The 27,748-nt window shown below is 45.9% G+C and overlaps 1 protein-coding gene across 1 annotated transcript in view; it reads left to right on the plus strand.

Annotated features, from left to right (window-relative positions):
• The window catches only part of CLIC6 (chloride intracellular channel 6), a 43,689-nt gene extending 17,161 nt beyond the window's left edge, over positions 1-26,528 (plus strand). The window contains exons 2-6 of the mRNA XM_060149084.1: positions 16,322-16,431; positions 17,271-17,396; positions 17,999-18,105; positions 18,666-18,847; positions 24,400-26,528. Coding sequence (XP_060005067.1) covers positions 16,322-16,431; positions 17,271-17,396; positions 17,999-18,105; positions 18,666-18,847; positions 24,400-24,561 — 687 coding nt within the window. The 3' untranslated portion in view covers positions 24,562-26,528. The remainder of the gene's footprint in view (positions 1-16,321; positions 16,432-17,270; positions 17,397-17,998; positions 18,106-18,665; positions 18,848-24,399) is intronic.
• Positions 26,529-27,748: the final 1,220 nt, after the last annotated feature.

Consider the following 27,748-nt stretch of genomic DNA (forward strand, 5'->3'; position numbering starts at 1 on the left):
TTCAGTATACCTGATTTAATTAATTAATTAGTTTTTATTGAGGTATAATTGACATACACCATTATATTAGTTTCAGGTGTACATAATGATTTGATATTTGTATTTATTGCAAAATGATCACCACAGTAAGTGTAGTTAACATCCATCATCACACAGAGTTACAAATATTTTTCTTTCTTGTGATGAGAACTTTTAAGATCTACTTTCTTACCAACTTTCAAGTCTGCAATATGGTATTATTAATTATAGTCGCCATGCTGTACGTTACATCCTCATGAATTGTTTATTTTATAATTGGAAACTTATACCTTTCGGCCCCCTTAACCCATTTCACCCCCATCCCCACCTCTGGCAGCCATCAGTCCATTCTCTGTATCTCTAAGCTTGTTTGTTTGTTTTTTCTTTTTTTTAAGATTCCACATATAAATGAGATCATATGGTATTTGTCTTTCTGTCTGACTTATTTCACTTAACATAATGCCCTCAAAATCCATACATCTTGTCACTAACGGCAATATTTCAATCTTTTTTAATAGCTGAATAATATTCCTTTGTGTGTGTGTGTGTGTATACGTATGTATGTGTGTGTATGTGTGTGTATACATATATATACACACATATACGTATACCACATTTTCTTTATCCATTCATCTGTTGATGGACACTTAGTTCGTTTCCATATCTTGGCTATTGTAAATAGCGCTGCAATGAACACGGGGGTGCATGTATCTTTTTGAGTTAGTGTTTTCATTTTCTTTGAATAAATACCCAGGAACGGAATTGCTGAATCAAACAGTAGTTCTATTTTTAATTTTTTGAGGAACTTCTATACTGTTTTCCACAGTGGCTGCACCAATTTACAGTCCCACCAACAGTGCGTGAGGGTTCCCTTCTCTCCACACCGTCTGCGACACTTGTTATTTTTTGTCTTCTTGGTAATAGCTATTCTAAAACAGGTGTGAGGTGATGTCTCATTGTGGTTTTGATTTGCATGTCCCCGATGATGAGTGATGTTGAGCATCTTTTCATGTGCCTGTTGGCCATCTGCATGTCTTTGGAAAAATGTCTGTTCAGATCCTCTGCTCATTTTAAAATCAGATTGTTTGAGGTCTTTTTGCTGTTGAGTTGTACAAGGTCTTTATGTATTTTGGATATTAGCCCCTTATTGGATATATGATTTGAAAATATTTTCTGCCATTCAGTAAATTGCCTTTTCATTTTGGTGATGGTTTCCTTTGCTGTGCCTAGAAGCTTTTTAGTTTGATGTAGTCCCACTTGTTTATTTTTTCTTTTGTTGCCTTTTCTTTTGGTGTCAAATACAAAAATTGTCACCAAGACTGATGTCAAGGAGCTTTCTGCGTATGTTTTCTTCTAGGAGTTTTGTGGTTTCAGGTCTTGCATTCAAGTCTTCAATCCATTTTGAATGAATTTTTGTGTATGATGTAACACAGTGTCCCAGTTTCATTCTTTTGTATGTTGCTGTCCAGTTTTCTTAACACCATTTATTGAAGAGACTGTCCTTTCCCCATTGTATATTCTTGCCTCCTCTGTTGTAAGTTAATTGACTGTACATGCGTGGGTTTATTTCTGGGCTCTCAGTTCTGTTTCCACTAATCTATGTGTCTGGTTTTATGCCAATACCATATTATTTTGATTACTATAGATTTGTAATGTAGTTTGAAATCAGGAAGCGTGAGCTTCCAGCTTTGGCCTTCGTTCTCAAGATTGCTTTGGTTATTCAAGGTCTTTGGGATTTAATTTTATATTTTGAATACCTTTCATAGCTATAGTGACCAGCTGTAGTAATTAATATGGCTTCTTAAAAGTGCCTTGAACTTTTTGGAATGAGATCTGACAAGCATACCTTTACAAAAGGAACTTTAACGACTTTGCCACTTCATCAAACACCTGTAGGAAGGCGTAGAAAGTGTTGCCAAAATGGACCCTTTCATGCTGTGTATGAGGAAATGGACAAACAGTGTCAGCTTGTGGGAAGGTTAGAGGTTTCTGGGACTGGTGTCCTCCCCTAGGTTGGCCCTCGGGAAGACAAGAGTAACCAGCACCATTTCTTAACAGACAGTGGCTTTTTTTCTAGACAATTCTCTGAGATTCAGGCTTTTGTGGAAGGATGATGTGGGCATTTTTAGACAGGTGGATTCTCCCAACACTCACATATCATACCATACAGGTGATCCCTGCCTTCTACCTGGAAAGTTAATCACAAAGCCTCTGATTTCTGCCATCTTTCAACGTTAAAAGGAAAGCATTCTAAAATCCACAATGAGAATTCCCTCAAAAACCTTTAAGATATTTCTGATTAACTGACTAGTTTCAGATTGAACAAAAAATATTATAAAATTCCCAGTCTCCTCCTTCCCTGACCCAGATCTATACAACTTTCATAAGTTGGCCATTGAAACCAACATGAGTGTCTTTAAGGCACTAGACTTTCATCTTTGTAAGTAGATAGTTTCAGACCTTTGGCCTCCTTAAAACTTATGAACATTACAAAGAAAAATAGAGAGGGAGTTTGTTTATTTTTCAGGAAACTACATGTTTCTAAAGAATTTTGCAAAAGAGCTAGAGAATTCTGAACAAACTGAATCTGAACACTTTTAGAGAAAGTCAGAATTTCGTTTTCATGGTCTGCTCTGCCCAGAATATGGGGTGACCCTACTCTCCCACCCACCACGATGAGAGTCCAGAAATAATTTGCAGATCTTCAGTTGTTATTTTCCTATCATGAGCAAAGTGCGTTCGAGTCAGCTGCTGTTCTCACAGAGAGTTGCATTAGTAAAGGCATTACCGTTTGGGTCCCAATTGTGTTTGGTACCCGGTTATTGCAGTGCCAAGGACAGGAAGACAATGCCCTCTTTGGGTAGTTTTCCTGTGGGGTCTCAAGGGGGTCATGGGTATGGAAACCAAGGCACTCTAGTCTTTCCAGGACTTTCCTGGTTTTAAAACTGACAATCCTGGGTAGCAGGAAACCTGAGTCCCAGGCAAATTGGGAAGGTTTAGCCTCCTACCGGGCCTAAAAACTTATTTGTGACATTTTCCACCAGACCCTAATGAGGAATGGGTGTGTTTAAAGGGAAGGTGAGAGTCAGAAAGTGCATCTCAAGACCACTAGGAGGCGCTAATAACTTCTTGAAGACCTTGCACACCTGATGCCAGCGTCCTTTTGAGAAGGCAGGTTCTAAAAACCATAGTAAGGAGCCAAGATTGAAAAGAGCCAAGTGTCATCTTGAGAGGATGATCTGTAACTGTGCCTTGTCATATTTTTGGCCAGATGTATCCTCAGATCGGTTTTACCAAATTAAAAAATTGGGGGAATAGACAGCCTGCTGAGTCAAGTAGTCAAGCCCCCTGTGTTAGGGGCTTGTCCGCCAGACTCTGTGGCCCCACAGGTGACGTGGAGGAACGAGCAGGCCTCCCCAGAATTCAGATCAAAAAGGCTATTGTAATTCACAAGTCCACACAGAGGAGCTGTGGTCTCGGCTTGGCTATCGGTGGGCTCAATACAGAGCTTCTTCAAATGACAACATTGCAAATCCCTGGCACATGAGGAGAGGCTCATGCAGGAAGTTTCTAGAAATAGGCTAAGTGCCGCCTACTTCAGGGTTCACCCTTCTGTATGACTGCTGTGCGGTTGATCCACTGCGTCGTCTTAGGAAAAGGTTTAGGATTCCCATAGGGAATCGTTAGCTATGTTAGTCTTCTATTGCTGCTGTAACACATTACCACACACTTGGCGGCTTAAACCAACTCAGATTTATTATTTGACGGTTCCGTTGGTCAGAAGTTTGACACAGGTCTCACTGGGCTAAAACTAAGGCTCCAGTGGTCCTCCATTTCTTTCTGGAGGCTCTAGGGGAGGTCCATGTCGTTGCCTTTTCCAGCTTCTACAGGGCACCTGCATTCCTTGGCTTGGGGCCCCCTTTTCTCCATCTTCAAAGCCAGCAACATTCATCTCTCTGACCGTTGTTCTCTAGTCAAATCTTCTCTGACCACAGCTGAGAAAGGTTCTCACTTTTGAGGATGCCTGTGACCAGACTGGGCCCACCTGACAGCCCAGGGTAGCCTCCCTATCTCAAATCCATAACCTCCGTCACATTTGCAAAGTCCTTTTTTGCCATTAAGGTAACATATTCACGGGTTCTGAGTATTAGGATGTGGGCCTCTGAGGGGCCATTATTCTGCCTATTGCACTGGCAAATAGACTTTGAACTTGTTCTTTCACATTCTGTCATTGTCACCCCAGGCCACGGCTAGAATGAGTTGAGGTCAAGCATAGACCTACTTGGAAAGTTAATTGGTGGTTATTTTCCCGGCGGCTTCTGAGATCGCCCACCGGTCCTTAACCAGTGCCTTCTCGGACTCTGAAATGAGAAGGGCAAGTCCTAAAAGTCCTTTTTCTACAGCAGGCAGTGGTCTTGCTTTGTGCTCAACACTCTGCTGTTTTTATTGAAAGCTGTTTATGGCCAAGATTAGGCATTTGGTTCAACCTGCCTTAAAAATCCCAGACCCAAACTCTTTTGGCCACATGCCAAGGAACAGGCTACGTGGGCTGTGTTGGACTGGATTAGAGTGGTTTTGACAGGATCTTTCAAGGAGTACCTTGACGCTGCCTGCCCTGCTGGAAGAAGAAGTGGGCTGTCTGCTCAGCTTTGCTGGACTCCCCAGTTCTCACAGGGGGATGCCAGCCCTGCATGGCTGTGTGCGTCTGGGAAGGGGGTGCTCTGTTGTTAACCTGGCAGGAAGACTGTTTGCCTCCAAGTGCGGGGCTAGGAGATGCAAGACAAGCTCACTGTCGTCTTGACTTCTAGCACAGGTTTCCTAGGGAGGGAACAGAACATGTAGCACCCAGCCAGAGGCTCCCTCCACGCCCCCAGCCCACTTGGCTACCAAAGTTGTCCCCCAGGACTGTGAAATGTCCCAAGCACTGTTTGTCCTTTGCACTTTTCACTTGCTTCTGCTGTGTTTTATTACAATGGATTCCTGCAAGTCGCCTCCAAGTCACCTTACTGAAAGGAGGTGGGGTAAAACAAACAAGCAGACTGCCCAGCCAGTGCCCTTTGTGCTGAGGAGGGGCCCTGCTGGCGCTGGAGCCTCTCCATTTGGACATGGGCCAGCGTCCAGAGTGGGATGAAGAGGACAGCCTCTAGCTGATTCCTGGGCTCAAATCCGACTGTGAGACCTTCTCACCTGCGTAATGAGATAGTAATGGCACCTACATCTAATAGGGTTGCTCTCAGGATTCATTGAGTTAATAAAAGCAGAGTGTTTAGAACTACAGCTTGCAAAGAGCAAAGGCTATGTAAGTGTTAGTTGCTATTATCATCATCATCATCATTTCATAAAATAGCCATTTTGTTTCTAATGACATTTGTAAGTGACAGATCTGAAATCTGTGAACTTCTTAAGGCCTTGGGTGAGCTATTTTGAGAAGATGAATCTTCTTATGTGTCTTCTTTTTTAGAATGAGAGGTGGGAGCTGAATTCCAAGCTGATACTTACTAATCACACTGATCTTTCCAGCCCTAAGTTCCCCAGAGGAGGTGTACACTCAAGTCTGCCAGGTTTTCTCCCAGCCGATGACCTAGGGGATACCTAGAAGGTTTTCCTATTTGACTGGGACAGAAGTTCTTGCTGTTCTTTTTGACCCGAAGGGTAATATGGAGGATCAAACAGAAATCGTGGTCTTTGTTGAGATCAAGTTAAGGATTTAAGGATGAGCAGGTCATGGTTTCTGGCCCACTAGCGCGGTGCCCTTTGGTCTGGAGTGTCTGTTGCACCCGGAGACGGGCTATTCTGGGGTGGCTTTGCCACCTGAATTGCACCACCAATTTGTAAGAGTTTTTCATCATTTTATTTCTTAGATCTCAGTGATACTCTGCCCTTTTCCCTCTCTCTGTGCACTTCATGGTTATGATTGTTAATCTTAAGAAAGCGCTATGCAAATATACGTATATCCACATTACAGTTTTTTAAAATCTCAGCTCTTTATTGACGATACTCAAATAAGGTAGCTAACTGATAAGGAAAAAAAAAACCAGAAACAAACCCCAAATCAAGCAAGAATACCGAAAAGAATTCAAGGTTTGCATCCTCTAACTTAAGAAGAAGGGGAAGGCACTTAGTCGGTCTTTCCTTTTGCTGGTGTCCAGTCTCTCAGGGCCCCCTCAGTTTTCTGAACCAAGCGCCACTAGAGGGAAACAGGAAGTTGACACATATTAATACGTGAAAGTGTGGAAAGGTGAGTCTCAGCCTCCGCACGTGGATGTGTTCTGATTTCATTTCAGTTTGCTTATTTTCTTTCTTACCTAGAGCTTCAGAGGCTGAACCTAACAGTGTAGAATCGATCTTGACTGAAATACTAAACGATTCTTCCAGCGGCTGTGGTTTAACATGGGCTGGTACTCAGCCTCCGGAGTATCCACAAGGGAGGACAGTTTCTTTATTTATCTGTTAATTTAATTTAAATTAGTTTTTATTTATTTTTAAAATGTTTAATTGAGGTATACTTGACATACGTTATATTAGCTTTAGGTATACAACGTAAAGATTCAATATTTGTGTATATTTGGAAATGATCACGCCAAGAAAGTGTAGCTAACATCCCTCACCACACATAGTTATGACATTTTCTTCTTTCTTGTGGTGAGAACTTTTAAGATCTACTCTCTTAGCAACTTTCAAGTACAAAATACACTTTTATTAACTATAGTCACCATGCTGTACCTTACATCCCCAGGACTTATTTATTTTATAAATGGAAGTTTGTACCTTTTGACCCCCTTCACCCATTTCACCTCCCCCTGCCCCGCTGGCAACCACCAATCTGTTCTCTGTAACTCTGAGCTTTGTTTTGTTTTAGATTCCACGTATAAGTGAGATCATATGGTATTTGTCTTTTTCTGTCTTCAAATACCCTCAGAGTCTATCCATCTTGTCACTAATGGCAGGATTTCAATTTTTTAATAGCTTAATTATATTCCATTGTGTATATATACACCACATTTTCATTGTCCATTCATCCATCAGTAGACACTTGGTTGTTTCCATATCTTGGTTACTATTGATAATGTACAATGAACATGCGGGTGCATATATCTTTTCGAGTTAGTGTTTTTGGGTCTGTCACACCCAGAGCTGGGCAATTCTGGGGTACAGTTGCTACCTGAACTGTACCACCAATTTTAACTGCTTCTCTTTCCCGAAGGTAGCCTGACAGCCGGCAGGGGAAATGCCATTCCTGTATTAGCTGGCTCTGTGCAATTTGGGGAGTTTGCCAGGCTTGTCTTAAATTCTCGCGTCCTTTCCTCACCCCAGAAGGCCTCAGCCTCTGTTCATTTGTTCTCCCTCCCGGGGAGATGAGAGTCCCAACTCCTCAGCATTCAGGAGATCAACTACCCAATCTGATCAATCGGTTATGTTCATCTGTGCTGTGGGTCTTCTGATGAAGGAGGAACAAAGCCCCACTTCTAGGTTACTAGGAGGTCGTTAATAATGTTTTTGACCCTCACAAAAAATAAAGCTCTCACCTGGGTGGACAGTAGGGTGACCAGCCGTCCCACCTTGCCTGAGACTTACTGGGGGGGATGAGGGATTTCCGACTTTAAAAATCACAGTCGCGGGCAAACCGGGTCACCCAGCGATTGTCCTTTGGGGTGGGTGAAGAAAGCAACCCCAGGACAGGCAGGCTGGGGAGGGGATGGGACCGATAAGGCTGGGCTTGCTGATATCATCCTCAGGGGTGAGGCGTGGTTTCTCTGTGTTTAAAGGAACTCCCCGTGACAAGGAGCTTCTTAGAACTTTTGAGAACAGTGACCATTGGCTCCACAAGGTGAGTTTTCCTGGAGTGACTTCCGTGGGCCTGACTGTGCTGCCAGGGGAGCTGGAGGAAAATGAATGTGTCATGGGCACTGCCGGGGAAACGACAGTTCATCACTGGCTCTACAGAGGCTGATGCGGTCCTCCCTGAAGGGATGGAACCAACAGAAAATAATTAGGAGACAGTTTGGTACTAAACCAGGCAGAGCCGACTGTATTGTCAGTGAACTTCAGAAAAAGCAAAAAGAAATGCCGACCAGAGAGTCATAGAAAAGGATACAGAGCTGGAAAAAGTCACTGACCTGACCTGAGCAGGAGTGAGGTGGTAGCAGGTGGATAAGGGGGATTTCAGGAAGGTGACGTGGGATATGTAAGGACAGCATTTAAAGGGAGTAACTAACTGGCTTGACAGGCCAGCATCTATTAGATGGTGGAGAGGAGGGGAGGGGGAGGGGCGGAAGGCAGAGGAGGGAAGGAGGGAGTCAGAAAGGAAGGGAAGGGGGAGGCAGGTGGGGGGAGGGAGGAAGGAGGGAGGGTGTAACAGTGCTTCCGCATGTCAGGCATCGTTCTGTGTGTTTTCTCTTAACGTCTAATTCATTCTCACCCAACATGCAGGGGCAGGTAAAATTAACCTTATGGTAAATGAGCGAAGAGCTGTGCTGGAAGGTTAGGTACTCTGCCCTGGCCACACTGCTCGATAGCAATGTAGCTGGAATTTGCACTTGAGCAGCATTCCAGCAGAATGAGCTAAGGACAGTGGCATCCGGGTTAACCTTATCCAGGATACGGGGAAAGATCGGAGGGGCTAGGAAGCCCAGGCAGAGAGAGCCGGCAGGAGGCTGCTGCAGGAATCTGGGTGGGAGGCTCGGAGACCCAGGCAAGAAGGATTTCAAAGGAGGAAGGCTGTGCTGGGGTCTGAGTGAAGTTCAGGAACAGGGTGAGAGATCTGGTTTTCATCGGGAGGACCTGGAAGGAAGCTGGGCCCATTAACTGGATCCAGTTTACAAGAACTCGAGTGATCTTTGTTCACCTAATCCAGTTTGGGTTTGGGGGCAGGTTATTTATTAGTCTCTCTGTGCCTCAGTGTTCTCATCTGTAAAATGGAAGTTGAAATAGGACATCTTACTCTCCAATGGAGTTGGAGAGGATTGACTCTGATCATGTCCATAAATAGTTTGGAAGGGTACTTGAAATCAGAGTTGGTCTTCAAGAGGTGTTAGTTTTTAAAAATCACCTTCAAAATTGCTGATTTGGGAGGACATTTTCTTCAAAAACATTCTTATTGGACAAGGAAGAGATGGGATGGCTTGTTTCTCCCCCAGTTAGTTAGCATAGCCTTTCTCCACATGGATCTGCAATTCCAGCGTGTTGAACGCCAAGTCCTGATGGAAGAGTGGTTGCTTTCTTCTCTCATTACACGGAAACCACTCTCCCCCAGGTGATCACAGACAAAAGACAGAGGCCTTTGGTGTCACTTCTTGAAAAGTAAGCAGCTTCCCTGGGCTTGTCAACCCTGCCATCGGTCAGGTGCACCCAGTCCTCCTGATGCCCTTTCCTCTGGACTTTTCCCCAAGAGGTCTGTGTAACTCCCAGACACGAATGCCAGGCCAGGGCCCTCCTATTTTGCCTCCTGGCTAAAGATCTGTTTGCTTTTGCAATTAAGAAAAAGACTTCAGTTGTTAATTTTCACTTGGAATAGATATAGGAGGTGTTAGGTTTTTTGGGGAAAAAAAAATCAGTGCTCCTTTAAGGCCTATACGGTTTGGCATGAAAATCACACTAATTGAACCTTGTTAAAAAGTACCCTAAGTCCCATAATTGTCTGTTCTGGGGCTCTCAGATTTGGAAGAGTAATGATGATGACGGAATAGCTGCCTTTATTGGGTGCCCAGGAGACTCAAGCGTATCACACAGAGATCTTACAAGGCATAGGGATTTTTATCCCTATTTTTTAAATGGAGAAACTGAGGCTCAGGGGGAACAAATGAATTGCCCGAGGCCACTCGATTAGTAAGTAGTGGGGCCCAAGTTCACACTGGCTCTCCCTGGCCCCATACCCATTCCCCTGGACCATATTGTCTCCAAGAGACCTCATGTTGCTCAAAATGGAAACTTCAATGTGTCTGGCAAGTGGAAAGAATTATACGTGTTTTTCAACTTACAGATTATTCAAAATCAGGAAGTCTCTGGGGCTTCCCTGGTGGCGCAGTAGTTAAGAGTCCGCCTGCAGATGCAGGGGACACGGGTTCGTGCCCCGGTCTGGGAAGATCCCACATGCCGCGGAGCGGCTGGGCCTGTGAGCCATGGCCGCTGAGCCTGCGTGTCCGGGGCCTGTGCTCTGCAACGGGAGAGGCCACAACAGTGAGAGACCCGCGAACCGTAAAAAAAAAAAAAAAAAATCAGGAAGTGTCTGACTGATTTAAATACTGCATTTTAAGTCAAACCGTTAGTCCAGAAGGCTTGGGGGAGACTTTGCTGCCCATGACTTGGACCCTTTGGGCTCTCTCAACCATCCCCCCTCCCTCCCTCCTCTCCTCTCCTCCATCTCCATCCCCCTCCCCTCCCCTCCCCTGCCTCCACCTCTTCCCCTCCCCCTCGCTCCTGCCCACCTTCTGTTCTTTTCCCTCCAGTTGGATGCCACTCTCCTTGGGTGATCTCTTAGTAGTGAGAAGTTGTGAGCTTCTAAAAGGGAAAAGTTCATGGACATTGGCCCAGCAACGAAAGAGGAGAGAGGCCCAGGGAGGCACTTTCTGAAGTGGACCAGGCTCCAGGCGCATGGGAGCAACGGGGTTCCGGCCCTTAGTCATGCTTGGAGTGTTTACTGTGTGCCAGGAACTCCGCCAGGGCCGGCAGGAGCCGCCCGGATGAAGGAAGATGGGTCCCGGGCTCCAGACCCGTGTCGAGGGTTAGGGACATCCTGGCCTTCCTGCCTGCTTCCACATGGGAGCAAGAAAAGACCCAGGAGGAGTGTCCCCCACCTTTCCCACAGGCCTTGTCGCTGGGTTGGGACAGTTTCCCTGGTCCTGACCTGCTCCAAATGGCAGGCGGACATGGTGGGTGCAGGCTGGGGGGTACGTGCGCAGACACTGCACCCACATTTCTCTTTACAAGCACTAGCTACTCCAGTGCCCTGAACTCATGGTGGTCCCCCTCCCGTCCTCCTGGGGCTGAGTTTAGAGCACACACATTCAACGAGAGATTCTCATGCAACCCTGACGTCATCTGTAAAGAGGCGTGTGCATGGGAAGGACAGCATCTGTGGACCGGGGGGGCTGACTGCCCAACTTGGAGGCCGGATCTTTGTGCTTGGCCGTGCTGGGCAGGTTCCATCGCCAGGCCCCAAAGCACGCGAGACTGTCGTGCTTTCTGCAAAGGACCCAGGAGGAATTCAGGGAAATGTGTAGGTGGGGCTCGGAGGGCGGGAGTCGGTCCCACCTGGTTGGCTGCAGCTGTTTCTCTCTGGCTGTGCTGTGTCCTGCCTTCAGCCAGACCAGCTGCCAACAGAGGAGCATTCTGGCCGGCCCTTTGGACCACATTGTTCTTCCTGGGGAAGGACTGATTCTGGTGGCTGCCCGTGGCCTCCCACGCCAAACTGTCTTCTGACTCTGGCCTCCTCAGATCAGCTACTGATTTCATTCAGCCTCGAGTCCCTCCAGATCATTGGAAACACACGGCCCATTATTACTCACCAGTTTTCTCTGGGTCCCTGGGATGGAGCCAGCCAAATTAGCTGTTTGCCCCCAGATCCCTCCTGCTTTTCCGCAGGGACAGGAACACTCCCCCGCACACAGGATGGACATCCTACCTCCTTGGTTGAAAGCCAGTTCTCAGAAAGGGGACAATTAGAATATTTCCAATTTATTGCCTCTTCCTTTATCCTCCCTCCATCCGCAAATCACTTTTTCATGACATTTACATAGAGTAGGGACAAATGCTTCCTTCTCAGAATGTGTTTACCATTTAGGCCCTCATGGAATTTTCTAGAGAGAAGGTAGGGACCAGAAAGAAGGTGGGGAATCAGGTGGTGGGTGCGTGACCTGTTCTGGTGGGAAGGTCAGAGAGGGGTGCTAGGGAGCCACCAGGAATATCTTGAGGGGGTCATCACCCCTTGGTCAGGTCTGGCGGGGGTGGGGGTGGGCGGGTCCCTCAAAGGGAGTGGCGAGTGGGAGTCATTTTAGTGGAAGGTGTGGTGGGTGGTCCCCTTCCATGTAACTACAGACCAGCCCTGGAAAGGTCGTCTGGCGGAAACCAAAAGCACTGAGAGGAAATTTAAAAAAATGGAGTGAGCGTGCAAAGAGTAGGTGGGAGAGGCTCTGATCTGAGAAGGATCTGCTGACCTTTGTAGCGACATTTGGACCTTTACACCTCAGGCCGTGAGTGGGGACCCAGCAGAATCACCAACGTTCTTGAACGCCGCTGCTGGGCTCAGTGGAGAACGGAATTTCTCAGAACTTCCTCAGAACGTATCAGAGGCACCAGTGTTTTTCTTTTGAGAATGACCGTCGTCATAGGTGCTCAACAAAGTTGCATTTGAAAGGCAGACCTCCAAATCCAGGTTATCCAAGTGCCTGGGTCTTCACTGGAAACAAAAGACACTCTGATCTCTTAAACTGCCTCATTTGATTTTAATCAGAAGTGTATACATACAAAATTTCCCCGTAGGTTGAGAGCTCTGCTGAGAAATCTTAGCCCAGAGTGTAATTAGCCTGAGAGAATCAGCAGCATCAGAAAATAAAACTGCATACGATAAAACGTCCCGATTAGGGCAACGGTGTCGGTTATTCACCCCATCATCTTGTCTGGTGATGACTGTGACCAGAGCGACACTCTCCCATTGTTGCCCAATAATGGGCAGTGGAGATGGTATATCTTTGCCTTTTGCTAGCACATCCCAGCACTGAAGCACATTAAAGTAATACAATCAGGCAGCGAGGCGTCCTAGTCACTCCCACCATGTTCCCGTAACCCCCACATGTACAACAGGCTGAGACAGAAAAAAGATTTATTTTAGAGCAATTTAAGATGAGGCAACACTGGTTATGTAAATCCTGTTTTATGGGCAGTCGTGGCAGCTGGCTAATTCTTCTAAACTGCCTAACAGCCTTCAGTCCAGCAGCTGCGCTGGCTTGGAACAATTCTGTTTGAAGGCCACACGGGGGGAAATGTACAATCACGGCTTTTATCACGATCTTCTGGGCTGTGGGCGCTATGGCCGTGCAGACCGTTGTCCCACCTTCCTGGCACCCATGTTAAGGACCAGTTGCAGTTCTGGGAAGGAGCCTGTTAAGGAGGCTAAGTTTTGATGGAGTGGATGACACAGGCCATTGGTATATTTTAAAATATGAATTGCTCCTACCCCCTTTTTATTTCTTCTAAAGGGATAGCTGCCAGGATTCAGGAAAAGGTGAGAGCAATTACAAGGGAAAACACTGGCTTGAGTTTGAGACCGTGAAAGAGACAGAGTGAGGCAGAGAGACCCGTGCAGAGTAATTATTCTCCAGATGCTGCTGTCCCAGGCACAGGGTTCTTGGTCAAGGTGAGTTTCATCAAGAAGCCCGGTGAAGAACGCCTGGGCTCAGCGGGGATCTTGCTGAATTCAGAATGAGTTATTCCAGGATTTCCAAGGTCAGAGACACAAGGCAGAAGGAGAAGAACAATTGCCCCACTCTGAAGAACTTATCTCAGACTTTGCTGAGCTTAGTGTAACTACTATAAAAATAAGAGGTTTAAAAGCTGCAGAACAAGTCAGGACTGGCCAAAATATGTGCCTTTGTGTCCCAGCGCTTTCATCCCCCCTTGGCCCCCTTCTTTGGCATGACTCTGCCCAAACCTACAGTGGTTAAGAAGGGACCATGATTTAGGAGGGATCCCCAGCAGGAAGCCACTGGGAGTTTTATGTAACTCAGCTCTGCGCTGGTTCTTTTTCCAGGACAGAGCCGAGGACGAGACAGGGCAGCCTTCAAAATGGCCATAAGGCTATGGGACCAGGTGGCCAGGGGGCCGCCTGCAGGGCAGTTGTGATGACTACTTGGATGCTTGGGTCCTAGCTATGCACCTCCCCCACCCCTCAAGCTCCAGCAACTTCAGACTCCAGCTGGGGGTATTCTCAGCCCTTCCCTCTACTGGGGGGGAAGGGAGAGCTGGAGGGGTTGGAGGGGGTGAAGCAAGTACCCAGAGCTTAGGGGTCTCTGAAGTCACTTATCGGAATCTGTTGGTGCCTCTTCAGGTGTATTAAGTTCACCCTTTATCTTTACACTTATGCAGCTGTTTTTATCAACTAGGAGGTCTTGCAAGTCTTCTTATCAACAGATCATCCAACTGGGGGGTTTGAACCGTTCTGTCCTATGCATTGATCATAACACTGGGCCAGCCTTCCCTCTTGTCCAAGGTGGGGCTGACACCACTGACCACAAGCATCACATCACCTTGGGGGAGCTTGTTGAAAATTCAGATCCCTGGACCCCATGCAAGACCCACTGAATCTGACTCTGTATTTTTAAAATTAATATTTCTGCTTCTTTTTTGTGTTAAAATATAACATGCAGTAAAGGAAACAAACCTTAACTAAGACTTAGTCAATTCAGTATACCCACCGTGTAGCCACCACACAGCTCAAGCTGTAGAATGTTGCCACCACCCAGAAGCCTCCCTCTCAGCCTTTCCAGACAATATCTAGCTTCCAAAGGCAACTGCTCTTCTGATTCCCGTCACATAGAGAGGTTTGCCTGTGTTTGAACTTCACTTGCGTTGAATTATGCAGGACTCTTTTGAGTCTGGTTTCTTTCCCTCCACATTATGTATGTGAGATTCATCCACATTGTGGCTTGTAGTAATAGCTAATTTTTTCCACTGTGGCATCTTGTCCTACCATATGAATGTACTATCATTTATTTATTCATTCTATTCTTCATGGTGTCCGAGTTGTTTTCAGGTTTCGGTTATTACACTAAAGCTGCTAAGAACATGCATATAAATGCTTTTTGTGTTCCTAAGCACTATTTCTGTTGGGAGTGGAATAGCTGTGTCAAAGCATAAATGCATATTTATCTTGGGTAGATAATTGCCAAACAGTTTTCCAGAGTAGTTGTAGCAGTTTGCACTCTCACTGGCAATGGATGGGAATTCAGTTGCTCTGCATTCCTGTCTGCACTTGATATTGTCCGATCTTTTCACTTTAGCCATTCTGTAGGTGTGTAGTGGAATCTATTTGTGGTTGTAACATGCATTGCCCTACTGGCTAGTGATGCTAAGAGTGTTTTCATGTGCTTATTGACCATTTGGATTTTGTCTTTTGTGAAGAGGCTGATCAAGTCTTTTTAACATTGGGTCTGGGGTCTCTTATACTCTTCTTTTATAGGGACATCTTGTTATTAACAACCTCTCCAGGTGACTTCGGAACCTAATGACAGAGAACCACCTCTGAAGTTCTCTTTAAGTTGTCCAGTTTTCTTAAGGCATCATTTTCCTTTCTTCAGTTCCCAAACCACAGCTCACCTTCTGCCTTGTGTCCTTCTGTTATTCAGGTTATAGATTCACTGCTTTCCTCTCAACTTTCCTTGAACAGCATGTGGCAGAAATGGACTTCCTGGATTAAATATGGCTGTGTTTCTGTCATTGCAGTCTGGCTGAGTCTCCCGGTCTTTCCGTCAGCATTTTGTTATCACTGTAACCTTGCCAGAGACGCATGGGGTGGAGAAAGATGGGAAGAGAAAGAAGAGTGTGGGAACTCCCCCAGGAGGATGAAGCCCCACGGCTCCCCTCTCTTCTCCAACGCCTGCCTTTCTCCTCTCCCAGGAGCCCATAGGAAGGAAGATGTCTGTTCAGTAATTTTCTGTGCCTGTGTCTCAGGGATGTGTGTGTGGATGTGACCTGCTTAGGTCATCAGGGAGGCACTGTTTCCTATCCTTCCACCCTCAATGTCTACTGTGCAACAATCTACCATCTAAATACAAATGCTCCCCAACGGATGAGGGGACCTAAAATTTTTTACAGTGTCCGGGGGTCTAAGAACTCGTATAATCCAGCCTTCATTCTAGAGATGAAAATAGTAGAGAATACTGGGGATGGTGTCTCCGTGGGAGAACCTGCTGGTCTGTTTTTACGCATGATCATCCTGGAAAGAGAGGTGTGTTCCTTCTAAAGAGATGGAGGGAGGGAAAGAGCATGTTTTCCTTTTTTGCCTTTAGTAGCAAAGGGGGTTCCCTCTTGCCACTCTTTGCCTCTGTGTACTGCTATTCAGAGGCCCAGCATGGCAGGAAGTGGTGAGTTGTGGGAAGGAGAACAGAAAATGCTCAGCGAGTGCATGTGTGTCCTCCCTTCCCCTCCCCGGCTCCCACTTGGAGGCTGGTGGAGGGGGCCTCAGAAGGCTATTTACAGTATCATCACCATTAACGAAAATTCATCATGGTTTTGTGTGCATTGCATAGCAGAGCCTGGCATTTCTAACTGTGAGACTGGCTCTGATAAGGATTTCTTTTTCCATTTGTAGGCTGGTTGTGATGGTGAGAGTATTGGAAATTGCCCATTTTCTCAGCGTATCTTTATGATTCTCTGGCTAAAGGGCGTCATATTTAATGTGACAACGGTGGACTTGAAAAGGTACGACAGGGTTTCTGCAGTATTGAAATAACTGTACCTAATTCCCTATACACACACACACACACACACACACACACACAGATGGAGACACACACACAGAGACACACAGACACACACAGGCATACAGAGACACAGACACAGAGGCACACACAGACACCGACACACACACACAAACACACACACACTTCTAGGACCCATGGGCGTTATTGCAGGCACATCCACCCCGGGTCAGGACCCTGGATTGAAGCGGGAGTAGTGTGGGCCACACAGTAATTACAGAACGGGATCAGACGTAATCCAGGAAGAGTGGGGGTTGAGGGTGCGCCATGAAGAGCCTGCTCTGCCAGTTACCGGTCAGCTGTGAACCTCTCAAAAGCCTGTCCGAGGGCTCCCCTGGTGGCACAGTGGTTGAGAGTCCGCCTGCCGATGCAGGGGACGCGGGTTCGTGCCCCGGTCCGGGAATATCCCACATGCCGCAGAGCGGCTGGGCCCGTGAGCCATGGCCGCTGAGCCTGCGCGTCCGGAGCCTGTGCTCCGCAACAGGAGAGGCCACAACAGTGAGAGGCCCGCGTACCGCAAAAAAACAAACAAACAAACAAACAAAAAACCCCAGCCTGTCCGAGCACCACTCCTGGCTGGTAACGCTGGGGAGAGTTAACGTTTCACCTCCGTCTCCAGATAAAGGGCCACACTTTCCTCGCCAGTAGGACAGTTTGTAAACCCACAATCGCCTTTGAAATTCTCAAGGGTGGTTTCTCTTAAACTGGGGAGGACACAGTTCAGCCTTGGAAATGATCCAAACAGTGGCGCTACCAACGCTGCCCTTCCCTCCCACCCAGGAAACCCGCGGACCTGCAGAACCTGGCTCCCGGCACCAACCCGCCTTTCATGACTTTTGATGGTGAGGTCAAGACGGACGTGAATAAGATCGAGGAGTTCCTAGAGGAGAAGTTAGCCCCCCCAAGGTGGGCCTCATCAAAACCCGTGTTCACCACTCGCTTGTCACTTCTCCCCGTTCACAGACAATTCCGTGTGTTGGTTTTCTCTGGCCACGGTACCTACTTCCCGAGTTGTACCTGTGACGTGCCACAGAAGGCACAGCGAGATTAGAAACGCTGAGCTTAGGTGGCTCGAATTTCTTTGCTCCGCACCTGCGGTTTGGCAATTAGGGGTTGACGGCAGGAAGTGGGGAGGAAGTAGGCCGATGTCACGTGGGTGGGTCGCTTCTGCTGGAAGGTAAGGAGCGGGTGTTAGCACGCAGCATCACAGCGGGCTGGACCTGGAAGGGAACCTTCTAGTCCATTACCTCTATTTCAGGAGGGAGGGAACTAGACCAGTAAGGCCAGGTGGGGCCCCGCGTTCCAGGGTGAGAAGAGTCCGTCCGGTGCTTTTCCCCTGGACGGCGTTGCTCTCAACTTTGAAGATGGAAAGATTAGGCAAACATTCAAGGGGCAGTTTTCATGTTTATATCCACTCAGAGAAAGTCACTTCCTCCCCCTGCCTCACATCGTATTCTCCTAACTCAAACGTGGCTGATCTGTGATCCTCTCATTTTGAATTTTTCAAGGTACCCTAAGCTGGGGACCCAACACGCTGAATCTAACTCTGCTGGAAATGATGTGTTTGCCAAGTTCTCAGCATTTATTAAAAACACCAAGAAGGATGCAAACGAGAGTGAGTCCCTCCCATCTTCCTGTTATCTGCTTTCTACTTGGACCTCTGCTCCGCCTCTAGTGTGGCTTCTTATAAGATCTTGGGAATTCTGACCCGTTTCACAGTGGGGAGGGACCTGTACATAGAAATGAGGAAAAAGTATCTCTGACCTTGACACGTGGGTTTCAAGAGATTGAGTGTTTCTTCTAGAGGCGGGGAGCCCAGAAAACCACATTTTTAGGGGAAAATAATCAGCACCAGGGATTCCTTGCCGCACCATGGGACTCAGTACGAATGAAGCTTCTACTGCTGCTTACTTCATTGTGTGATTTCCATAAAGATTTTTGAAGAAATGAACGAGTTCTAGAAGTAGCAGTGTTGTGTAGATGGCAGAATTACTTTCCAGGGAGAAGTGAGTCCTTTATTCAGATCTCATAAATCCACTTCTCTCTTTCCCAAGTCTCCAATGCTCACTGGCCGTGTCTCGGGAAGGAAGGGACAAACTCCTTCTTCGGTATCTAGAGAGAGGTGACCCTAACTCCCATGGCTCACGTTAGTCATTTTCTGCCCTTCTGTTTTAGTTTACGAAAGGAACCTCTTAAAGGCCCTGAAGAAGCTGGATAATTATCTAAACAGTCCTCTGCCTGATGAAATAGACGCCTACAGCACCGAGGAAGTTACTGTTTCTGGAAGGAAGTTCCTGGATGGGGATGAACTCACGCTCGCCGACTGTAACCTCTTACCCAAGCTCCACATTATTAAGGTTTGTCCTTCCTCTTACCTCAGGTGCTGAATACATGAATGGGGCTTTGTTTCATTTTGTTTTCACTTGTGTTTTTGCCAGACATCGAAACGATCTAAAATGCGGACTCTTGCATTTAAAAATCTAGCTTGTTTCTGTTTGGGGCAGGCAAGCCCCAAGTTTCAGATCTGTGGATGACATTCTCAGCTGGTCCTCAGAGGTTCTCAAGAAGCATCTGAGAACGTGGCTCCCGTCCTTCCATCCTCACTGCTTCTCTTTTCGAGTTTCACCCCCAGAGCCTAAAGAAAAGCTATGTGAAAGCAACTTGAGGGAATACATTGATTATACCTGGTGTTTCATGAAGCTCCAGGATTGGAGATGGTGTGTGGAATCTGCTAGTATTAAAATGTGAACTTGGGGAATTCCCTGGCTGTCCAGTGGTTAGGACTTGGTGCCCTCACTGCGGTGGCCCAGGTTCAGTCCCTGGTTGGGGAACTAAGATCCTGCAAGCCGAGTGGCCAAAACAAAACAAACAAATCAACAAACAAACAAAACAAAACAAAAAAACTGAGCCAACCTGGAAAAAAAAAGTGAATTCAGTCAATTGTTGGTGATGGGCAGGGTAAGCCTAGCCCTGTCTAGGGACAAGAGGGGGTTGGTTCCTAGCACTGACCCTTACAGCTGGGGAGCAGCTGACAGCTCCTTGGCTGGACCTCTGCCAGGTTTGGCATCCTGTCTTCCCAGGTGGTTGACTTGGACTTGTGACAAGTCCACACTTGGACTCCTTAGTTATGGCTGCTCTCAGAAGTGCCCCAGCCTGTCTATCACTTACAGGTGTTAGCTGTTATTATCATTATCACTGTTGATATGTCCTTGGTCCTCAGTAGCCTCAGATGCCCCAGGAAGAAACTCAACCCCTGTTCTGAGGCATCTTTATTATTCAAATCCTACCAGCTCCAGAGCTAGGTCCTTGGTATAAGCATAGGGGAGATGGGAGAGAAGACACAGGGAAATACAAGCCAAGGACCCTGCGTTCTAATAACACATATAATTAGCACTTAGAAATTTACAAATTAGTTTCACACAGTCTGTGGCATTGATGTCCTGGGGGCTACTAGCCACCCCTGGTTACTGCAAGTCATTCCCTTGCCTTTCTCTTCCTTCCCTACTCCATCCCAGTCCTTGCTACATTTTTCTTCTTTCTTCTGTCTTCCTTGTTGCGCTCAGAGGGTACCAACTTGAAATGCCAGCCTTGAAGACACCGTTGATCCTATAAGTGACTGTTCGTTTCCATAGCCATGCCAGTCCTCTGACACTTAAAATTCGCGAAAGCATCTCAACGCCTCAAACCTGCTACATCGGGGATATTCTAAATTGGACATTTGGGAGCCATTTTCCAACAAGTTATTTATGTAGTTGTGTTTGGTTTAGTCCCTTTACTGAATGTATTCTAATCATTGCTATGACCAGTGCGGCATGACAGAAGCACATGGAGGTTAGGGAAGGAAAGAGAAATACACACATACACACACACACACACACAATTGCCACTTATTTAGCCCGTATAAAAAAAGAGAGTTTAAAATGTCAGTAGAGGGGGTAAACTTCAGAGTAAAATAAAGCAGTCCAGGGCTCCAATATGAGACCTAACTGCAAAATCTTCAAAGCCAGTTAGCACTCAAAATACCAAGCAGCTCAGTAATCTTCCAGGATGGAGCATTTCTGAAAGGAAATGAGAATCAGTGTGAAGGAATTTATGGTAAAAAGATGAGAGAATAGAGGAATTTATCATTTATTCCCTTCCTGAAACCCAGCAAAAACATTATGAAGGACTAAAGCATTATCTCCAGCTTTTCTAAAACTAGACTTAGAAACTTCAGCCAGTGTGAGGGGTCACAGAGCCTAGGCATACTTCTCTAGATCTTCAGCAAGGTTCAGATGTCCCTAAAAGTAAATATTACAGCCCTGAAATGCCCAACCCAGACTTCTTTGTTTGAGGACAGGGCACGGAGTGGGCCACGAGAGGGGCAGGACCATCCCTACAGAGCTGAGATCTCTGTGGAGGCAGAGTTGAAGGCGGAACTGTTCAGAGGCGCCATCTGTAGGTTCACCACCGTCCTCTAATACAAAGGTACAGGGAGGGGAGGTGAAGGGGAGGAGAGAAGACAAGTGGCATTCTGCTTTGTGACTGCTGAGCGGAGAAAAGAAACAAGCTCTGAACAAGTCAAAAGAATGACTGTAAATTATCTGAGCTCCACTTTTAGCTATGGTGACCGCTTCCTAATCTGTGAGCCTCAGAGTGGAGGATGCACTAACCTTGACTTTGACCCTGACTGTAGCCCTAACCCTAATGTGTCCCTGGGCCAGAGTATAGAGCAGTGTGTGATGAGCGGGTATCTGGGGGTAAAATCCATATTGGTCTACCTGCTGCGCTGCCTCACTCCCTTTGCCCACCACACTGTTTTTAAACAAATGGTAGGTCCAATAGATCCGCCCATTAAAAGATGGTTAATAACCAGAAAGAATCCAAGTGGGATTTCTATGTGAACAGAGATGATCCAAAAGGAGGGGGGAAAGGTTAAAGAAAGAACAAAAGAGGAAAAGGCAGATGAGAAACACGTATCTGATAAAGATTGCTCCAGTAAACCAAAGAATTTTTCAGACAGATACTTCTCTGTGGCCTCAAAAAAAATGAAAGAGAACCTTTGGTGAAAACGCTCAAAGACGAGTCACAAGATACCAAAAAATATAATGTCACAAGGAAGATGGGAATCAAGCTGGTAGAACTAAAAAACACGCTTAAAGAAAATAATTTCAGAAACAAAAGTGATGTTAGAAGTAGCAAGAAGTGGAAAAAGACATTGCAGAAATTCATCAGACATCAGAGGACGGGCCTGAGAAGATTATCCCAAATCAGATGGAGAAGAAGCACGAGGTAAAGGGCCATTAGCGAGACCCCATAATCAGAAAAAAGAGAACAGGAAAGAAAAAAGAGAGAAGAAGAAGGCTCAAAGGTAAATTATTTTGAACTAAAGGATGACCTGAACCTTTAGTTTAACATGCCATGATTAGAAAAATATTGCCCAGAACAATCAACACACTATCACATATTTGGTAAATTATTGAACTTTGAGGATAAAAAAGAACCCTTTGGGTGTCTAGATGATGATGATGATGGTGATGATGGTAATAATAATAATAATAGTAATAACAGTAATAAAAGATAAAACCACCTACACAAGGAGGGAATTCAGACTAGCCTCATATGTCTCTAGGACCACATTAAAATCCAGGAAACAGTGGTTTAATAGTTAAAGGATTAAAAGAAAGGTTGTGTGATGTAAGAATTTTATATCCTTGTAAATTGTTGTTTTTACCTAGACTTCTGGTTTCAATGAAATAAGCACTCCTGAGCCAATTTTAAAAATAGAATTGCTATATAATGAAATAATAAAAAATGATAATAAAATAAGAATCCAGGAACAGAGAAGGTGTGTGATATAGAAGGATTGATGCTAAACATAGAACCTATTTAAATCTAAAACCAGAACTAGCCTAAACAGCAGTGGGAACTCTAGCTACTGGAAAGAAACAGAATGTAGTAAACTTGGCTGTTTTACACCATTGGAAGGAGGGTAAGGGAGCAGGAAAGAAAAGAAGTGTAGGTATACTAATTTCCTCATTTGTCATTATCAGGAGTAAGTAGAGATCATCTAAAGTTGATAAATCAAGAATAAAGAATTCTTATTATTTAAAGTTATAGAAGAAACGACTGGAAGAGTTAAAACAGACCATAAACCTTCTAAACCAGCAGAAAGGGAAACCCATACACACACATGAACACAAAAATACTCACAGGAAGTTGGAAAACAAAGTATTACATTCATAAGATATAATACAAATACAAGCTTATGTCTGTGAAAGGCATATAGATAACAAACTTACTCAGAAATGCTAAAATAGAAAGAGGGGCAAAGCTCAGCCAGGCAAATGCAAACGAAAGGAAAGCAGAATTCTTGACATCAACATCAGGAAGTTTGAATTCAAGCAGAAGATGTTAATTTAGGAGGCTCGCTGAAAGTTCTGTGGTCTTGTTTTACTGCATCAATAGCTCCTGGCCTCCAAAATCTGAGAAATAAGTCCCGAAGTTGTTCTTTATTTTTATTTATTTATTTATTTATTTGCGGTACGCGGGCCTCTCACTGTTGTGGCCTCTCCCGTTGCGGAGCACAGGCTCTGGATGCGCAGGCTCAGTGGCAACGGCTCACGGGCCCAGCCGCTCCGCGGCATGTGGGATCTTCCTGGACCGGGGCACGAACCCGTGTCCCCTGCATCGGCAGGCGGACTCTCAACCACTGCGCCACCAGGGAAGCCCCCAAAGATCTTCTAATTGGTGATACATTCCATGCTCACGCCATCCAAACGTCCCAGGAGCCAATGCAATGGAAAGGAACAAAGCAGAATGGGCCGTTGTAACCCTGGGTCCTTGTTATGGGATGAATCATGTCCCCCCAAATTTATATGTTCAAGTCCTAACTCCCAGTACCTCAGAACGTGACCTTATTTGGAAATAGGGTCTTTGCAGATGTTATTAGTTAGGGTGAGTAGGATGGGCCCCCTAACCCAACATGACTGGTGTCCTTATAAAAGGGAATTTGGACACGGACACACCAGCACAGGGAAAACGCCATGTGAAGATTGGAGCTGTGCTCCCACAAGCCAGAACCTGGGGGAGGGACCTGGAACAGGTCCTTCCCCAGAGCCTTCAGAGGGAGCCTGGCTCTCCTGACACCTTGATCTTGGACTTCTGGCCTCCAGGACTGTGAGAGAAGAAATTTCTGTTGTTCCAAGCCACCCAAGCTTGTAGTGCTTTGTTAAGGCAACTCCAGGAAACTCATACTATCTCCAACAGTATACACCCTCCTTTGTGATGAATTCCCCAACGGTACCCTTCCAGCCAGAGGAAACATCTCACATCATTGTGTTTTCATGATGTTCATTCTCAGCTACCCTGTCCGTACATCCACTATTTCCACGAGAATAAGAATAAGGATCTTTTGCACGTGGTAGACCCACAGTGAAATGATCCTGTCGGGGGCAGAAGGATAGAAATCCACAGGAGTAACATACACAGCTGTTTGGGATTTCAGGAGGTGAGGCTCAGCAGATAGGAAAAAGAGAGGGCACTCCACGGTGATCCTGGCACAATCTAAACTGAAGATCCAACATGGACCTCAGGCACCAGATAACACAGCAGCACAACACAGGGAGAGACAACTTCCAGCAACACAAAGAGAAATCCACTGGAGTGCGGAGCAAATTCATGCCAGTGCATCACAAGGACTGTGTGATACATTGGTGGGCACGGTTGTGTAGCGCCTCTGTTTTGAGTCCCACGCTCAGTATGCCCCGTGCAAACTCAAAATGCAACTCCGAGCGGCCCAAACGGCTGTAGGACGACATGGCAACTTGAGAAGCAGAAGATATTACACGCCTCAAAAGAATGGATTGTCTGATCTAACTGCCTATGTTAGTGGGTTGTCCCTTTCTGACTATTTCCTCTTCATTTTCAGATCGTGGCCAAGAGGTACAGAGATTTTGAATTTCCTTCTGAAATGACTGGCATCTGGAGATACTTGAACAACGCGTATGCTAGGGATGAGTTCACAAACACGTGTCCAGCCAACCAGGAGATAGAACACGCATATTCGGATGTTGCAAAAAGAATGAAGTGAAGTCGGGGTGTTTTCTGTCTCATCTCGGTCGTATGAGCTAGACTATGAAAAGAGTGTGTCCTTTGTGTTTCCCTCCCAATAACCATCCTTTGCAAAATAATGCCCATATTTTAACAGTGCACAGGCCATAGCGTGATCCACTCAACACCAAATGATACAGAGTCTTGTAATTTGTCAACTCGTGTATCTGAATAATACCAGTATCTGTTGTTATGCACACCAATTATCCAGTTTATATTCATCTATGTCTTTAACATTCTGGGAGCTGCAGCACATGCCCTGAATATCTGTAATCTACGATATTTAGGGCATGTGTTTTGCAGTTTAAGTTTCAAAGCAAACAAGGTTCGGTTCAATTCCGCCTTTATTTAAAAAATTGTATCTGTCTCTGATCGTTTTTAATCATGCATAGCCTATGTTTTTCTGCTCTAAAATAGTAGTTTAATTTTTTTCAGAACGAAAACTTTGTTTTTGTAATTACAAAGTACACGCTTATTTTAATATTTTAAAACAATGTCAGAGGGTATAAAGAAGAAAGAAAAAAAATCACCTAAACTTTCACTACACTTAGATAACTCCTGATAACTTATTGGTGAACATCTTCCAAATCCTCAGACTCTCTCTTTCTCACACACACATTCACACCGCACATAAGTTCATGCCTCCGTGGTATTGTGTTAGTTTATTTTCAAGGACCAGTGAGGGGCCCCCTTGGTAATGCCTTGATGGTCAGCCATAGAGGACCTAAAACAACAGATTCAGCAATGCAGAGCTCAAGAGGGCGCTTGTGACCAAGTTTCACAGGGATGGAGAACTGTAGGGTCACATACCCACAGGGACTTGCAGGGACAAGCGGGGACCGGAAGCCATGGAGTGTCCCCATCTGCCTTGTTCCTGCCTCCATGATGCCACTGCCCCTCGTTCCAGGGAGGGGATGGAGGAGGGTACCTGTCAGGGGCCTTCTCTTGCTCCCCGCCTCTCACAGAGACCATGCCTTCAGGAGGACTCTTGACATCAGCTGTGTGTTGCAGAATCTCCGTGCCCTGTGTTGAAATGTGGACCAAGCACACCTTGATCCCTTCTGATGGCCGCTGTCTCCAAGACATAACAACACTGTGCCTCTTGGGCCATGATGCCGTGTAGGGCTAGCCCGGATCTGGTTGTTTCTCTGCTCTCTCTAGTGTCATTTTGAGGTCAACCAAGGAAAATCCAGAGAGATTAGATTCATGGCGACTCCTCTTGGGCAGTTCTGGCAAATAGTCATGCTGGGGAGGAAGTGGAAACTGCTGAGTCAAAAGAGTTTCTGGTTCATCTGTGACTTGCCCTGCCCCATCCGTGAGCCAGTCCCTCAGGCGCAGCTCCCCGTGGGCTGGGGCCCGGCTCCGAATCAGGCCTTGGAGCACAGAATGGGAGGCTGTTTCCACACGCATCGAGACTCACTGGGTTTGAGTGTTATCTGCCAGACTGTGTCCCTTTGACATTTGTACGCACCTTCCGGAAAACCTGCTTGTCCAGTAGGTGACAGCATGTGGTTGATGTTAAACGCTCGTTAGAAAAAAAATACGTACACCTGCTCACCGGGCGATTCATTTGGAAGAGAGGAAAATGCATTAACAGTAACCGTTCTGGGATTTAGTGAAAGATGTCTAGTGAGAGAAACAAAGTCCTTGAGATGGTGGCCACTTTCTCTCCCCTCTTGCTGGATGCTACGGTTTTACCGGGGGCGGCCGACCCCAGCCCTCCACTTGCTTTGTTAGCCATGTATTTTTGGAGGTTGTGTCTATCAGGTGCCACCGTGATTCCTGTTTCACATCTGTTTAGGAGTCAGATTTTTAAGGTGCGTTTTACCGTGTTACCTTTAAACTTAGTAAATGAATTGACTACCCGCTGTTACTAGTGCAAACTTTGTATTTTTAGAGGTTAAAGTGATCTACACAAACTCCGTGATGCCTTAAAAATTAAATGAATTATAAAAATGTTTACATGGAACCCATATCTTTGATTTTTCTTTTTTTTTACTTTGCATTCTCCACTAAGATGTCGTGTGTGTGTGTGTGTGTGTGTGTGTGTGTGTGTGTGTCGTTTCACCTGATCCCCTGCCTGATGGGAAAATGTGTGGGGTAAGTCCCAGGATATGATTTGCCCCAGGACACACATCACTAAAATCACCCTGATCCATGCCATCCTAGGGATGGTCCTGTACTATAATTCTCTTTTAAAAACGTAGGATGGGATAGGAGTTAATACTTACAGGAACTTTAGAAGGGGGACCCCACTGAGACTTAAAGAAATAAAATGAATGGGAATGAGCTTCCTTTAAAATGTCAAGAGCAACTTTGAACCAGAGATAATCAGTAGTTGAATTCCAGATTATCTGTATTTGAATTGTGACCCACAAAGACATTCTAATGGAGCCTTAAAAAGGTCTGAAAAAACACGTGTGACCTGTCCTTGTCCAGGTGGCTGAAATAGAAGCCCTGCGGACTGTTCCATTTTTAAGTGTATTTGTAGGAAATCGGCTGGTTCCTGGCAGCCTTCCCCTCCCGGGGGCCCTGCCCCGCACACCCGCTTCAGAGGCCCCTACAAAACTATTCATATGTGGGAAGGTGGGAAATATTCCAGGGCTGTTCAGCTAGCTTAAAGTCTTTATTAGGTGTGGGTTTCTTCCAAACATACCATGCAGAATGCAAATACAAGTTGTGAGTGCAACACTCCTTTGAGGCTGATCGTGGGAAGGTTCTCAGGCTGAGGGGATTCTGTTCTTGCTTTTAGTTGCCCAAGAGGCTGGACAATTCAGAAAAAATTCGCTTTACTTCTGAACATAGAATCTCCAAATGTAGGCTAAACAAGAATATGTGTCACAAAGTTGTACTTTCTGGTCATGGTCCAGCAAGTAGGGCTGGAACGATAGAATTTAGCTCAGGAAAGAACTTTCAGAGACCAGAGATCTCAGAAGGTCTCCTGTGATCAACGGGACCATCCCCAGGAATTCAATGTATGCCCAAGCCCTCCTGTCCAGACAGACACTCGTGCACACACTACATACGTGCACACTCACATACATACACACAGACATACTCTCATACACTCACAGTCACAGAGACACACATTCACATATACGCACAGTGACCACACGGCCACAGCACTTTCACACATGTCCAAACGTGTAGATATACATTCACACACA

Source organism: Lagenorhynchus albirostris, chromosome 5, assembly GCF_949774975.1.
Source record: "Lagenorhynchus albirostris chromosome 5, mLagAlb1.1, whole genome shotgun sequence".
Lineage (NCBI taxonomy): Eukaryota > Metazoa > Chordata > Mammalia > Artiodactyla > Delphinidae > Lagenorhynchus > Lagenorhynchus albirostris.